Source organism: Zerene cesonia, chromosome 27 (genome assembly GCF_012273895.1).
Source record: "Zerene cesonia ecotype Mississippi chromosome 27, Zerene_cesonia_1.1, whole genome shotgun sequence".
NCBI lineage: Eukaryota > Metazoa > Arthropoda > Insecta > Lepidoptera > Pieridae > Zerene > Zerene cesonia.
Genome location: NC_052128.1, coordinates 6,196,332 through 6,208,949, shown reverse-complemented (window position 1 = coordinate 6,208,949; position 12,618 = coordinate 6,196,332). Strand labels below are relative to the sequence as shown.

Here is a 12,618-nt window from a genome sequence, read left to right as displayed (position 1 = left end):
AATATTGGTTTAAATTAGACAGCTTAATCATGCAGTTATATCATTCAGGCAAGTATTGTATATTTAATACGCATTTCATACATTTTTGCATTTATTTGTTCATTTCATAGTGCTCATACTAATCTTTTATTGCCACTAATTATTTTGGACAAGTAGACAACACGACAAGAATAATAAATATAATAAAGATCTGAAAATTTATAAATCTTTTGATGTTCCACTTCGATTCTTTCCTTAATGGATTGTTAAAATCTGTGGCCGAAGCGTTTCCTGCTTCCTAATGGTTTATTTACCCCTTTGTGAAAAGACATTTTGTTAAAATATTACTCAATAAAATAAATAAAATATTTTTACTTCTTATACCTTACTAATATCAGAAATGCGAAAGTGTGCTTATATGTTTTTCTCTCAGTTTGCGATTTCATGATACCATTTTTGTGTCTGAAAGTAGTTTTGAGACTAGTGAGTGGTGAAAAGGCTTATTTACCAACAATCGTACTTGAATTTGTTCAACTGCTTTATTATTCAATTGTGCTGTTATATCTATTCAATTAATTATATTGCTTGTATTTTTATTTAAAACTAAATAGTGATACAACAATAGAAAAATGAGGAGCGTGAGATGGCATTTGAATCCGCGACTTTATCAACCTAACTCATATTTTTTGTGGTGACCATTATCGTGTTAAAATTTTAAGTGCGAAAGAATACCCAGGCCCATTTCCTCTGCTGTTAATTCCTTCTTTCCAGTCACCAATCCATTTTCTTAGTCTTTACCACATAAAAGGGAAAAGCGCAGTCGCAGAGGGGTTCATGGGCGGTGGTGATCATATATCATCAGGCGAACTACCAGCTCGGTTGCCCTCTATGACATAAAAAAGAATAGGAAAAAAAATTTCGGTCTGCGATCGAACCCAGTACTTCTAAAAAACACCTAAGTCTTATTATTTACGTTTTCTAAGGTATAGTGTGTTTCGTGTATCTATTAAATAATTATAAAAGGGTATCTTTTACCCTAATATTACAGTTAATAATGAAGGAATAAATAAAAACAAACAGCAATGATGCAATCTTCTATGATTTGTATATTTAATGTACATTTATTTAAACAGTAAAGTCATCACAATACTCGTTCATTTAGAGATGAATCCACGAATTTTTTATAATATTAATTGACTAGATACTTAAAAAAGTATAAATACATGAAGATTGGCACACAGTTCAATAAATACTGAATTGAGTAGCTGGCTTTATCTTATATAAGATTGAGAAACATTTTTTTACAGACTTAAAAATGTATTCGATTCAAATTCTATGATATATTATATTTAAAAATCTGAATTATGATTAATTAAAATGAAGCAACATCAAGCGATAGATTTGAAAAAAATTTCATTCAAAATACTTTAAATGTAAATTATATCGATAAATCAACAGTTTTTGATTAAACAGTAAAATTCGTAGATCCATAAATTTACAAGTATGTGCCACTATAACATTATTTTACACAAAATATCAATACAACAATTACTTATGTTACAAACGGAATTTAATGTCACTAAGATTATGAACTTAACCTAAGCGATATTAACACATTATATTGAAAATATTGAAATCGAGTCGATAGTAAACCCCACGTGGCTAAAGGATTGCTATCAATAACAAACGCGAATCCCAGATCATTTATAACTAGACGAATGCGTTAAGACGAAAATTATTTCGGGTGACCACGTGTGATTTATTACAATTTAAACGTCCAAGTAGTTGTCGCTTTCTTCCGGAGTCTCAGATCGCTTGCCGAGGCCGAAACTGAACCTGTGCATGTCTCTTTCACGCTTGCCGAGTCCAAAGTTGAATTTACTGCTGAGACGCTTGCCAAGACCGAAGTTGTAGCTTCTTGCTCGCTTGCCAAGACCGAAGCTGTACAGGTGTGGCCGCTTGCCCAGCCCGAAATCATACATTTTGGCTCGTTTCTCTTCGGTGTCCTCGTCTTCAACAAAGCGTTTGCCAAGTCCGAAGCTGTAGGGACGCGCGCGTTTCACTTCGTATCCTGAAATTATGAAAATCGTTTAAAATTTCTCATTTTTGTAAACACTTTATGGATAAATGTTGACGTCACACATCTTAACTCACTTTAATGTGTGTGTTGCTAATCTATCAAAACAGATTTGGTTTAAAATGACAAAATATTATATAATAGTTTGGTAAGTAAGGTAGAAATAGAAATCATGCTTTGTTTCAATTGGTATAATAATAATAATGACATTGTATGGAAAGATTTTAATTTAATCATATAGATTATAATTTAGTAATTCAACCTTTTTAGTATAATCATGAATATAAAAAGCCGTTTATTTACAATGGCTATATTGTTCTCTCGAGTAAAATCTCTGCATCTTTTAAATCCTTCTATTTAACCTTTGTAAATACGCAATGTATTTGCTTAACAAGCTCGCTTATATAAGCGTGTTACATTTTTTTATTATCTCGTACACACAGCGCGATCTATATACATAATTCTTATATTAATCTCTATTTGAACCTGCACTTCGTTATAGGTAGGATTTCTCTACTATTATATCTTATACGGGGTGGAGACGACAAAATAAGAATAAATATAACTATGTATCCCACATTATGTTGGCTGGAAGAGATTGCTGTGTACCTATTGCAGCAACAAGGCCTTTATTAGGAAATATTAGTGACTAATTACTTTGTATAAGAAGCAGTGGTGGCTCAGTGGTGAGAACCTCGGACTTCAAAATCGATAAGTCGGGGTTCGAGACCGGGCGAGCGTGTAGGAAATAAATTGATTTTTCAATTTATCTGCTCATGTAGATAACATCACCACTGCTTAAAACGGTGAACGATAACATCGTGAGGAAACAGGCATGTCCGAGAATCAAAAGTTCGACGAAATGTGACATCTGCCAACCCGCACTTGGCCAGCGTGGTGGATTATGGCCTGTACCCACATAGGAGGCCTGTGTCCCAGCAGTGGGAACATATATGGGCTGATGATGATGATGACTTTGTATAACAAAACATTATAAATAAAGAAAGTAATGACGTCTCTAGTCTTCATAACAAAAATCGGTTAAACATAACATGCTTTAACATGTTTTTTTTTATATTCATACATTTTTTTTGCACTTACCTACTGATGGTACCTCGTCGTATTCAAATACTTCTGAAAGCGAGGGCTGCTCTATTCCATTGGAGAATTCTTCTTCTGAAGCTTCTTCATCTACTGATCTCTTTCCGAGACCGAAGGAGTATGGTCGGGATCTGTGACCAAGAATTTATTAACATTAAACTCAGTAGTAACAACCTAATTTGGCGGAGTTATTCAGTAACTCACAAAAAACCAGTGGTGGCTCGGTGGTACACTCGGATTTAAAATTGATAAGTCAGGGTTCGCTTCCCTGGCGTGTAAGAAATAAATTGATATTTAAATGTATCTACGCGTGTAGATAACATCACCATTACTCTAAATGGTGAAGAAATCATCGGAGTCATATCCAAAACTCAAAAGTTCGACGACATGTGACATCTGCCAACCCACACTTGGTTAAAACAACATAAATGCGTTGCTATCTTTTTGACAAGTTTATAAGAATAGTTTCTAATTTTCTTATTCTTTGAAAAGATAATTTTTATAAACTTATAAATATTTGCACGAAACGTGTATAGAGAAAATTCAATTGTGCCAAAGAACTATTTTATTATATACCTATTCATGTTACTGAGGGGTTGTGGATATTATTATGCTAAAGAATAATAAATAAGAAAAAAGGGTACCGACAAAGGGCCTTGTCATTGGAAATATCTGCAAATCAAAATAATTTATTAAAAGAACTCGCTCGTAGTTATTCATGTCTTTTAGAATGCTTTTATCAACGACAATATAACGTATCATGATTGTAGCATTTGATATTAAATTGGACATTTCTGAAGCTCAATAAATGTGTAATTGGTCTACCTAGATATAATACTAGAACATTCGATATGTTGGAAGTTGTTTTTGGAAAGATTACCTTTTGCCGAGTCCAAAATTGTAGACAGGCAAGCGTTTGTATTCCGATACGTAGCTATATGCTCTCTTGCCCAGGCCGAAGTCGTAGTGGGGTGATCTCTTCTCCAATGGGGCGACATGGTCGTGGTCATGGGCGTTCTGGTCCACGTGGTCATTATCGTGGTCGCTCTCAACGCGCTCAGGAGCGCAGGTCACCGCCCCGATGAAAAGGATTAAGACTATTGATGAGTACTGCATTCTGTAAAGATAAGTTCGTTTGAAAATTAATTTATCGTTCAGAGCATCTTTGACTCGCAAAACTATGGGTTCCGTATAAAGAAGCTAAGGGGTATTTTTTTGGGCCTCTAAAAAAAACCCATTACAAAATATACCCATCCAAATAGCAGGCCACTTGATGTTAAGTGTTCACAACTGCCCATAGACACTTGTAAAAAGAATAATTGCAAGAATAATTAGGCATCCATTTTATTAACGATCGTAACCCCGATTTTTTCTCTGAAAATTTCAACTGTCTAACTTTTACGGTTCATGAGCTACAGCCAGACATCTGAACAGCATCACAGGATCCCGTTTTACCCCTTAGAAACGAACCGTAAAAATTATTATTTGAAAAATGTTAAAGAGTAAAAAATGGCAACAGGCTGGACTCGAACCCGGGTCCTTAGCTTTACTGTGGCGAAACCTTTCGCCGCTTATTTACTTTTTATGTATGTCAGTTGATTCAAAACCTAAGAAGAATACAGTTTGTGTTGACTCCCGTGAAAATCCTGTGTACTCGATTACCGAGAAGGTCCAGTTGTTGATTTAATTAGATTTAGAACGTGCCTTTCTAAGTTCCATAGTACTTCGGAAAAGGACAAATAAGTTTCTATTAATTATGTTGGTTTATTTTCTTTTCTTTATTTTTCAAACGACTTTAAAAAAAGAGAGGGGAATTGTAGCGTTTATTTTATTTTTGTTACATCAGAACTTTCGACCTGGCGAAATTTTTTATTTTTTTATTTTCGAAATTTTAAGTTGATTATTATGTAGTAGCTGCACCCCGCGGTTTCACTCGCGTACGTCCCTTTCTTGTAGGAATATTGGGATAAAAAGTTGCCTTTATATTATTCCAGTTATCCAGCTGTCTACGTACAAAATTTCATTGGGTTCAGTAGTTTTTGCGTGAAAGAGTAATAAACACACACAAATAATACAAACTTTCGCATTTATAATATTATAGTAGTATTGTATTTAAAAGTACTTTACTTAAAAAAATATTAAAAGCTATTTTTAACAAATAAACTAAACCACTTTCAATTTATCAGAACTAGACGAAATATAAATGTAACTATAAGAAAGGCACCACATTTGTATCAAAATCCGTTCACCCACCTAGTCAAAAGAACACAACAAGAAAGTCAAATAAAAATAAGATCAAACTGATAGACACCTTCTATTTAAATCCGTAGAAAATAACTTCAAATATACCCGCGCGAAAACATCATTAATATACATAATATGTACCTATAAATGGACAATCCACTTCAAAGACTTAACTCTATGAATTCACGCGTTTTCAATAAACATTCTTTTACAGCTTCTGTCCTTTACGAAACCACACGGCATACGATTGAATTTTAAATGAAACTCTTTTTGAAATGCTTCTGAACAAATTGCGGGAAGCGCGATGCAAAATGGACTCCACGCGGAGTAGATAAAGTGCAATTTCGTTTTATTTCGAGTTGAAAAAGTTCTATATTGGTAAGTCGGATATTGCTGCATTCACGAGGGAGTACGTTACTGCATGATTTTAAAATGCTCATACATTTTTGTTGTAAAGATCTCATATCACCCACAACTGAGCTGGAAATTTTGGACAGTGGAGTACTTGAACTGATGTATTCGTTTTAAGAAACTACCCGTGAAGTTTAATATTAATTATAGAATACTAGTTAGAACTTTCAGCTTCACTGATGTTACAATTGCATGTAGAATGCAAATTATAATCCTACTAATCCTACTAATAAAGTTTGTAAGTGTGTGTGTTTGTTGCTCTTTCACGCAAAAGTTACTGAACCGATTGCAATGAAATTTGGTACGTAGACAGCTGGGTAACTGTAATAACATATAGGCAATCTTTTTATCCCGATATTCCTACGGGATACGGACTTACGCGGGTGAAACCGCGGGGCGCAGCTAGTAATATATATTTGGTTCTGTGCTAGTTTCCATAGAAATTTCATCAGTTTTTGTGGTAAATAATGGTAAACACTTCTTAGTTTTCCTGATTTTTTGGACATCATTCGCGACAATATAATGCACGTCGTTTTATTAACAGTGCTTAATTTTCAGCATTTTCTAATTATTGCTAGGAATTTTTTACTGAGGCGTCTCATTTCTTGTCTATTGAACTGAATTGGGTTTTGTTGTCTTTAGTTAAACATGATTATATAAATTTAGAAATAAAATCATAGACAGTAGCATTTTCTGCCTTTGTTATTTCGTTTGTCAGTCCAAATCAATTAAGCGAATCTAAGCTTTGGTTGGTCTTGGTTTTAGTAAAATTAGGAAGGGCAATGTAGTGACAATAATCCAGTTCCATGGTGTTGATAATTAAATTTAATTTTGAGATATTCAATTATTATCCTAGGGCTATATTTAGACCGTTCATGATATAATAAGAATTACAAATACAATAAATTATATTCTCACATAGACAGTTCAACGACAATAGATAGATTAAAAAAACATTTAAAATTTTCCTGTGTCGACCCGGGTGAAACCGGGGCAAGAAACAATTAATATTGCAAACAGGAAAGTCTGTTAGGTTGTATGTTTGTTTGTCTATTATGCTAAAACGATGCGGATTTTATAAAACATTATGTATATTATTTGACTGAAGGCAAAAAGAAAAGAAAATTAGCGGTAATTATATGCTTACTATCAACAATAAATAAACGAACAAACTATTTAGCGTTATAGTATGCGTATAGCTAGCTGTATAGATGTCCATATGCACACAAATTTATTTATATGAGTGAATTTTATTACGTTTTTGTGTGTCCAAAATAAAGCTTTGTACAATTTATCTATTACGTCAAACTTATAGCATGAGACATTCACCATAATATCACTGTCGTATATTTTAGAAGAAAATAAGTTATGATAATATTAATTTATTAACACTATCTGATATGTAGGAGCTTCATAACTAAATAACTTAATAAACACACCACAAGGGGCTTTTCTCGTCCCATCTTGAGGTTTATTAGACCTCCTATTGACAACATTCATTACTTTGCTTGCTTAATTATATTACGTAATCTTGATACTAGACACATATGTTACACAGCTCGTGGATAATCTTGTAAGCATTTTTTAGAAGACTGTTTTTATGAGATTATGATATACTTTCATAAATAGTATGTACACTACGAACGAATATATGAAATAACAATTGAATTAGATTATGTTTTCAGATATTAAGAATATTCCATATATTCTTCAATTATTTATATAAAAATAACTCTGAGTAAAAACACTATTTATTACTTAAGAATGGCTGAACGGATACTATGATGTGATAATGATACGATGCTGTGGTATTTGTTTAATATCTTACTGATGAATAAGGTTAAAAAAAATGTCATAATTAAATAAACAATAAAAAATCGATTCAAGGCAAGAGCATAAATTCAATTAAACATAAATCGTAGACTCAAAAAACAATTTAGAAATATTTCAATGTTATTTAGAAATAAATATTGTTATAACTTTTCTCATTTTTTCAGTAAATTTAAATTACTTATTAGTACCTACGTATCACGTTAATTCGACAATATAAACGTGTTTAATATTGATATTTTAATCGCAAAGTTGTGTCAATTAAAAAGTTTCGGGGACAAATGATTTCCCCCGTGTAGCGCCATAACTCTCTGGGTTTTTCTTGCGAGATTAAACTCTTTTGTTAAAAGTTACATTTTCAATTTATGTTATTAAATTTTGCTAACTTATGCCCGCCACTTAGCCTAGGTATGAGAGTTGGTGTGTTTGCCGTTATTTAATGCGGGATTTTATTCGATAAGATGGTAAATATTGCTTTATTTATCTTATTTATTTATTATATTATTTATTCATCGTAAATTTTATTAGCTATATATATTATGTATATTAATTACGGACAGTTATTACGTTTTCTCTAATTCTTCTAACGTTAAAAAAGTATTGTTTTAAAATCATCATTACCTTACAAAAATTAAGTTTTATTTCGCTAATACACCGCGAAATGATTTAGTTAGTTTTATAATTGACCTTGAAAGTGCACGGCAGAAGTTGACCCCATTAAGGTCAAGTTTGTACAAACAATGAGTAAATATTAAAGTTATAGCTAACAATATAATACAGTGTATTGCTAGAGGTGGTTTGTTTTAACCATAAGAAACATTTAAATCGTATATTAGTATATTTCTTTATTTATACAAGGGCCTAAGACATTGAAGGCAGATAAATTAAATGTTTCGTTTTTATTATGCCCACCCAGTTCCGAACCACCCTCTCTTGATTGAAAGGTTTTAAGAGATTTTAAGAGATTTAAGGACTATTCAAAAGCGAAAATTTGTGTAGATTATACATTGATATTTTATGATTATTACACAGCCAATTATTTTTTACATACATGTGTATATAAAAGTGAAAGAATTTTTTGAGTAGGTCGAAGAGTGCCTGAGTTTCTCGTACAAACAAATTAAACAAACAAACTACTTTATATTATAAATATAGGATATGTGAGCGTTGATCGCGGTCTAAACGCTATGACATTGAGAAGCAATGAATAAATTATTGTAAAATAGATAATTCTAAATTAAGCTTGGATAACCAACATCGAACAATTTGCATTTTAATCACATGTTGGTATAAAAATCTATGGCTGGCCGCCCGGTTTTGCTTGTTTTGATGTGGGATGAAAACTTATTTATAATAAAAATTTCGTATTTCATATACCGTTTAACAATATTGTAATTAACTACCAGAGTATAGCATTATATTATCTGTGCTATTGGTGAAAGAAATTTCAAAATCGGTTCGCAGTTTTGAGTTAGAAATACTAGTTCTTTCGCGGACAAATCCGCAAAACCAAATATTTCTTCAGTTCTTGTTTTATTCTGGTAATAAGCTACTCACTGCAAATCAGAAAGATATATATACTATTCGAAACAAAATCAGTAAGAATCAAGATTCGGTCGAAGTCAGAATTTGATGGTGTACCTAGTCATTGATTTGACTAAGAAATAACCCAGTTTTCAGTAACGTCGGTTAAAAAATATACTCGTATGTATATTCTGAAATTTTTCAAGTCGTTCAAAAGTCTATAAAAGATATTAGGTGCTCTGTAAAGCTGTGACTCAGCATTTTGACGTCCTGCGATAAGGCACGTTTTGGTAGCAGGAGGAAACCCGTAGGATGCGATCTAACTCATTAAATTTAATTGGTTTTGAGACTTCTTAATTATCTTTATAGAGATTATCGATGGATTGTTTTATAACGATGAATAAAAACCTAGGTTTTAAGCTCTGTAGGTACCTATTATGTATACATGTATGTATGTAATGTCATGCCATGCACATATGTAATGTCAATGTCAGAATTATTGACTGATTTTCTTAAACTGTGTACGTAATTATCTTTCCTGTCTGTTTCCAACCAATCGATATTATTCTTTTCTAGTTTGATAGGGAATTTTTGCCATTTAGTCTCATTTTAAAATCGCGAGTGGTCGTCCCGAGAACTTTGGAAGCCCTTTTTTGTAGAAAAATGTTTTACAATACCTTTCTTATATTATAGCTGTCTGCGCATAATTATTTGCATTAGTAAAATGTATTATTCCGATAGTCTTATTTTGTATTTACGTCGATAAATTAATACATACAGACAATGTCATTTGCCAATGGATATTTATATAATTGATACAACACGTCATATATCGTCGTCATTAGCCCATATATGTTCCCACTGCTGGGACACAGGCCTCCTATGAGGGTTCAGGCCATAATCCACCACGCTGGCCAAGTGCGGGTTGGCAGATGTCACATGTCGTCGAACTTTTGATTCTTGGACATGCCGGTTTCCTCACGATGTTTTCCTTCACCGTTTTAAGCAGTGGTGATGTTATTCACATGTGCAGATAAATTGAAAAATCAATTTATTTCCTGCACGCTCGCCCGGTCTCGAACCCCGACTTATCGATTTTGAAGTCCTAGGTTCTCACCACTGAGCCACCACTGCTTTTTTAATAACAATGATACAACACATTATATGACAATATCATATGACTGTATAAAATAACACGATACGCCATTTTTATGAGGAAACGAGTTCTCAATTACCCGTAATGTTAAAAAATAACAAGGACTCTTTGTTAATACTAACGACCCCATTATTTTGATATTCTTGACATTTACAGAGAATGTACGTCAGATGTATTGACAGGTATTCTTATTGATGCGCCCCCTTGGGGTATGGGGCAAGGTTTTGTACCACGATAGATTTTGTTACTTTGATAAGCTTTTTCGTTGATTCATAAAATTGTTTGGAGGTTAGATCGGAAAGATAGCTGATGAAAATGTCTGCGATGTCGAATGTCTGTCTAACGGTTACTGACGTGATCGCTCAATTATTTATGATTTGCTGTTCGCCCCGGCTACGTCCGTGGTACATATATAGCCTGTACTCTTCCTTAATAAATGGGCTATCCAACACTGAAAGAATTTTTCAAATCCGACCAGTGTCCTGAGATAAGTGCGTTCAAACAGACAAACAAACTACGGGATACAGACTTACGCGGGTGAAACCGCGGGGCGCAGCAAGTATACTATAACAAAATAACTATTTGCTGTTCATTACTTATTAAATAACTATTGATAAAAATAATACATCAAAAGCAATACTGACTTTTTATGTTAAATCTTTATACCAATTACTTGTTGTATAAAACGTCCCCTTGAATTTAATGTCTCGAAAACAAACAAACTTAAAGAGATTTATTTGTAAACTTTTTTAATCAACGTGTAAACTAATGAATACTTTTAATTGATTCCGTCTAATAACACGAAAATGAAGGTGATAAACCATTTTCATTAACAATGATTTTATTAATAATGATTTTTTCATAAGCTAAAAGCGTCTTAATATCGTAAAGTATACGATCTAATCCATTATATGGCAAAATTAGTTTATATGATTGCTACAAGATACTTCATTTTTAGTTTTTAAATGCTTTATTTATGCGGCAATTTTAAAGAATTGAAGAAAATCGATAACGAGTGCGTACTCTTTAAAAATGATAGTTCCGGATAGTGGTGAATTTGAACGTGTGTTAAAAATATAATGCCACAAATTTGATACTGTAGTATAAAACCACAAAGCTATTTAAACAGTTCTTTTGACGATTAATAAGCATGCAATATATGGGCAAAAATTCAGATTTTTAGTTAAATATATTGTTTAAGCAATATTGTAATGTTATATTGTTTTTGTCTGTCAAAACATTTAATAGATTTTTAATAAATTGCGTATTTTTATTTGAGCCGTGATGTCTAAATATGTGTGCGTGGGCCCCATGTGTAGTGACAGAGCTGGCCAAGATAATACGTAAGTCATAAACGTGTGCGTTCGATATTTTAACGCTTATAGTCCTCTTAGAGTTGGATCGTTATTCATACGTGTCGTTTTAATATAGGGCCTTCTATCAGAATGTACAAATATCGAAGTGTTTCCAATTTGCATCGTAATAGATTGGATGAGATGGAGAATGTATCCCCGCGATAAAATCTAGCCTATGTCACTCTCTAACCTCTTAACTATTCCCAGACAAAAATCATACCATAAAACAGCGTGGTTGAGACGTGAAGGAAGGACAAACAAACTCACTTGCACATATTATTAGAATTATTAATGCGTTTTCGCAAGTGAATAAAAATAGCTATAACAAAACAATTTGCAGTAAAGTTGCGATCATGGTGTTAAAAATAGCCGTATCGTCTTTTATATATTTTATACGGTTTAACAACTCGAACCTATACATTCGAGGTCAATAAACGAAATTAAACATATATAAACACACACACACACACTCTCAATACTCAAAATGGCAAGTAATGTTTCAAATATTTTTTATGAAATCCGATGAAAAAGATTAAGCCTCACAACACTCAAAAAAATCCTATTGTGGGGTTCAATGCAGCATATTATGTAACCATATATTATATAAATTTTTTTTTGAAACAAATAAAGATTTTTTTCTTTTTAAAAATCAGATATCTTTTTAAATTCATTTAAAAATCATCAAATAATACCCGAAGTTAACCTATAATATATTTAACTTATATAATATAAATATATTTAACTTTGGGTATTATTTGATATGACTTCAACTGAATTCAAAAAAGGAGGTTATCAATTATCAGTTTGTGTTTGTTATTAACTGCTTACTTGATAAACCAATTTTTATAATTTTTAGTTTTTGAAAGCCTACAAGGAACCAGAGCTCAAACCACCACCACAAGAAAGGTACTGCATTCCCTGTGGTTCGATTTAAAGTAGGC

At 32.5% G+C, this 12,618-nt stretch overlaps 1 protein-coding gene across 1 annotated transcript in view; it reads right to left on the bottom strand.

Annotated features, from left to right (window-relative positions):
- Positions 1-1,217: 1,217 nt before the first annotated feature.
- Positions 1,218-12,618, bottom strand: part of LOC119837404 (allatostatin-A) — a 40,994-nt gene continuing 29,593 nt past the window's right edge. Inside the window, exons 2-4 of the mRNA XM_038362975.1 lie at positions 4,038-4,274; positions 3,158-3,288; positions 1,218-2,050 (exon numbers count right to left, since the gene is read on the bottom strand). Of these exons, the coding sequence (XP_038218903.1) occupies positions 1,749-2,050; positions 3,158-3,288; positions 4,038-4,273 (669 nt within the window). The 5' untranslated portion in view covers position 4,274 and the 3' untranslated portion in view covers positions 1,218-1,748. The remainder of the gene's footprint in view (positions 2,051-3,157; positions 3,289-4,037; positions 4,275-12,618) is intronic.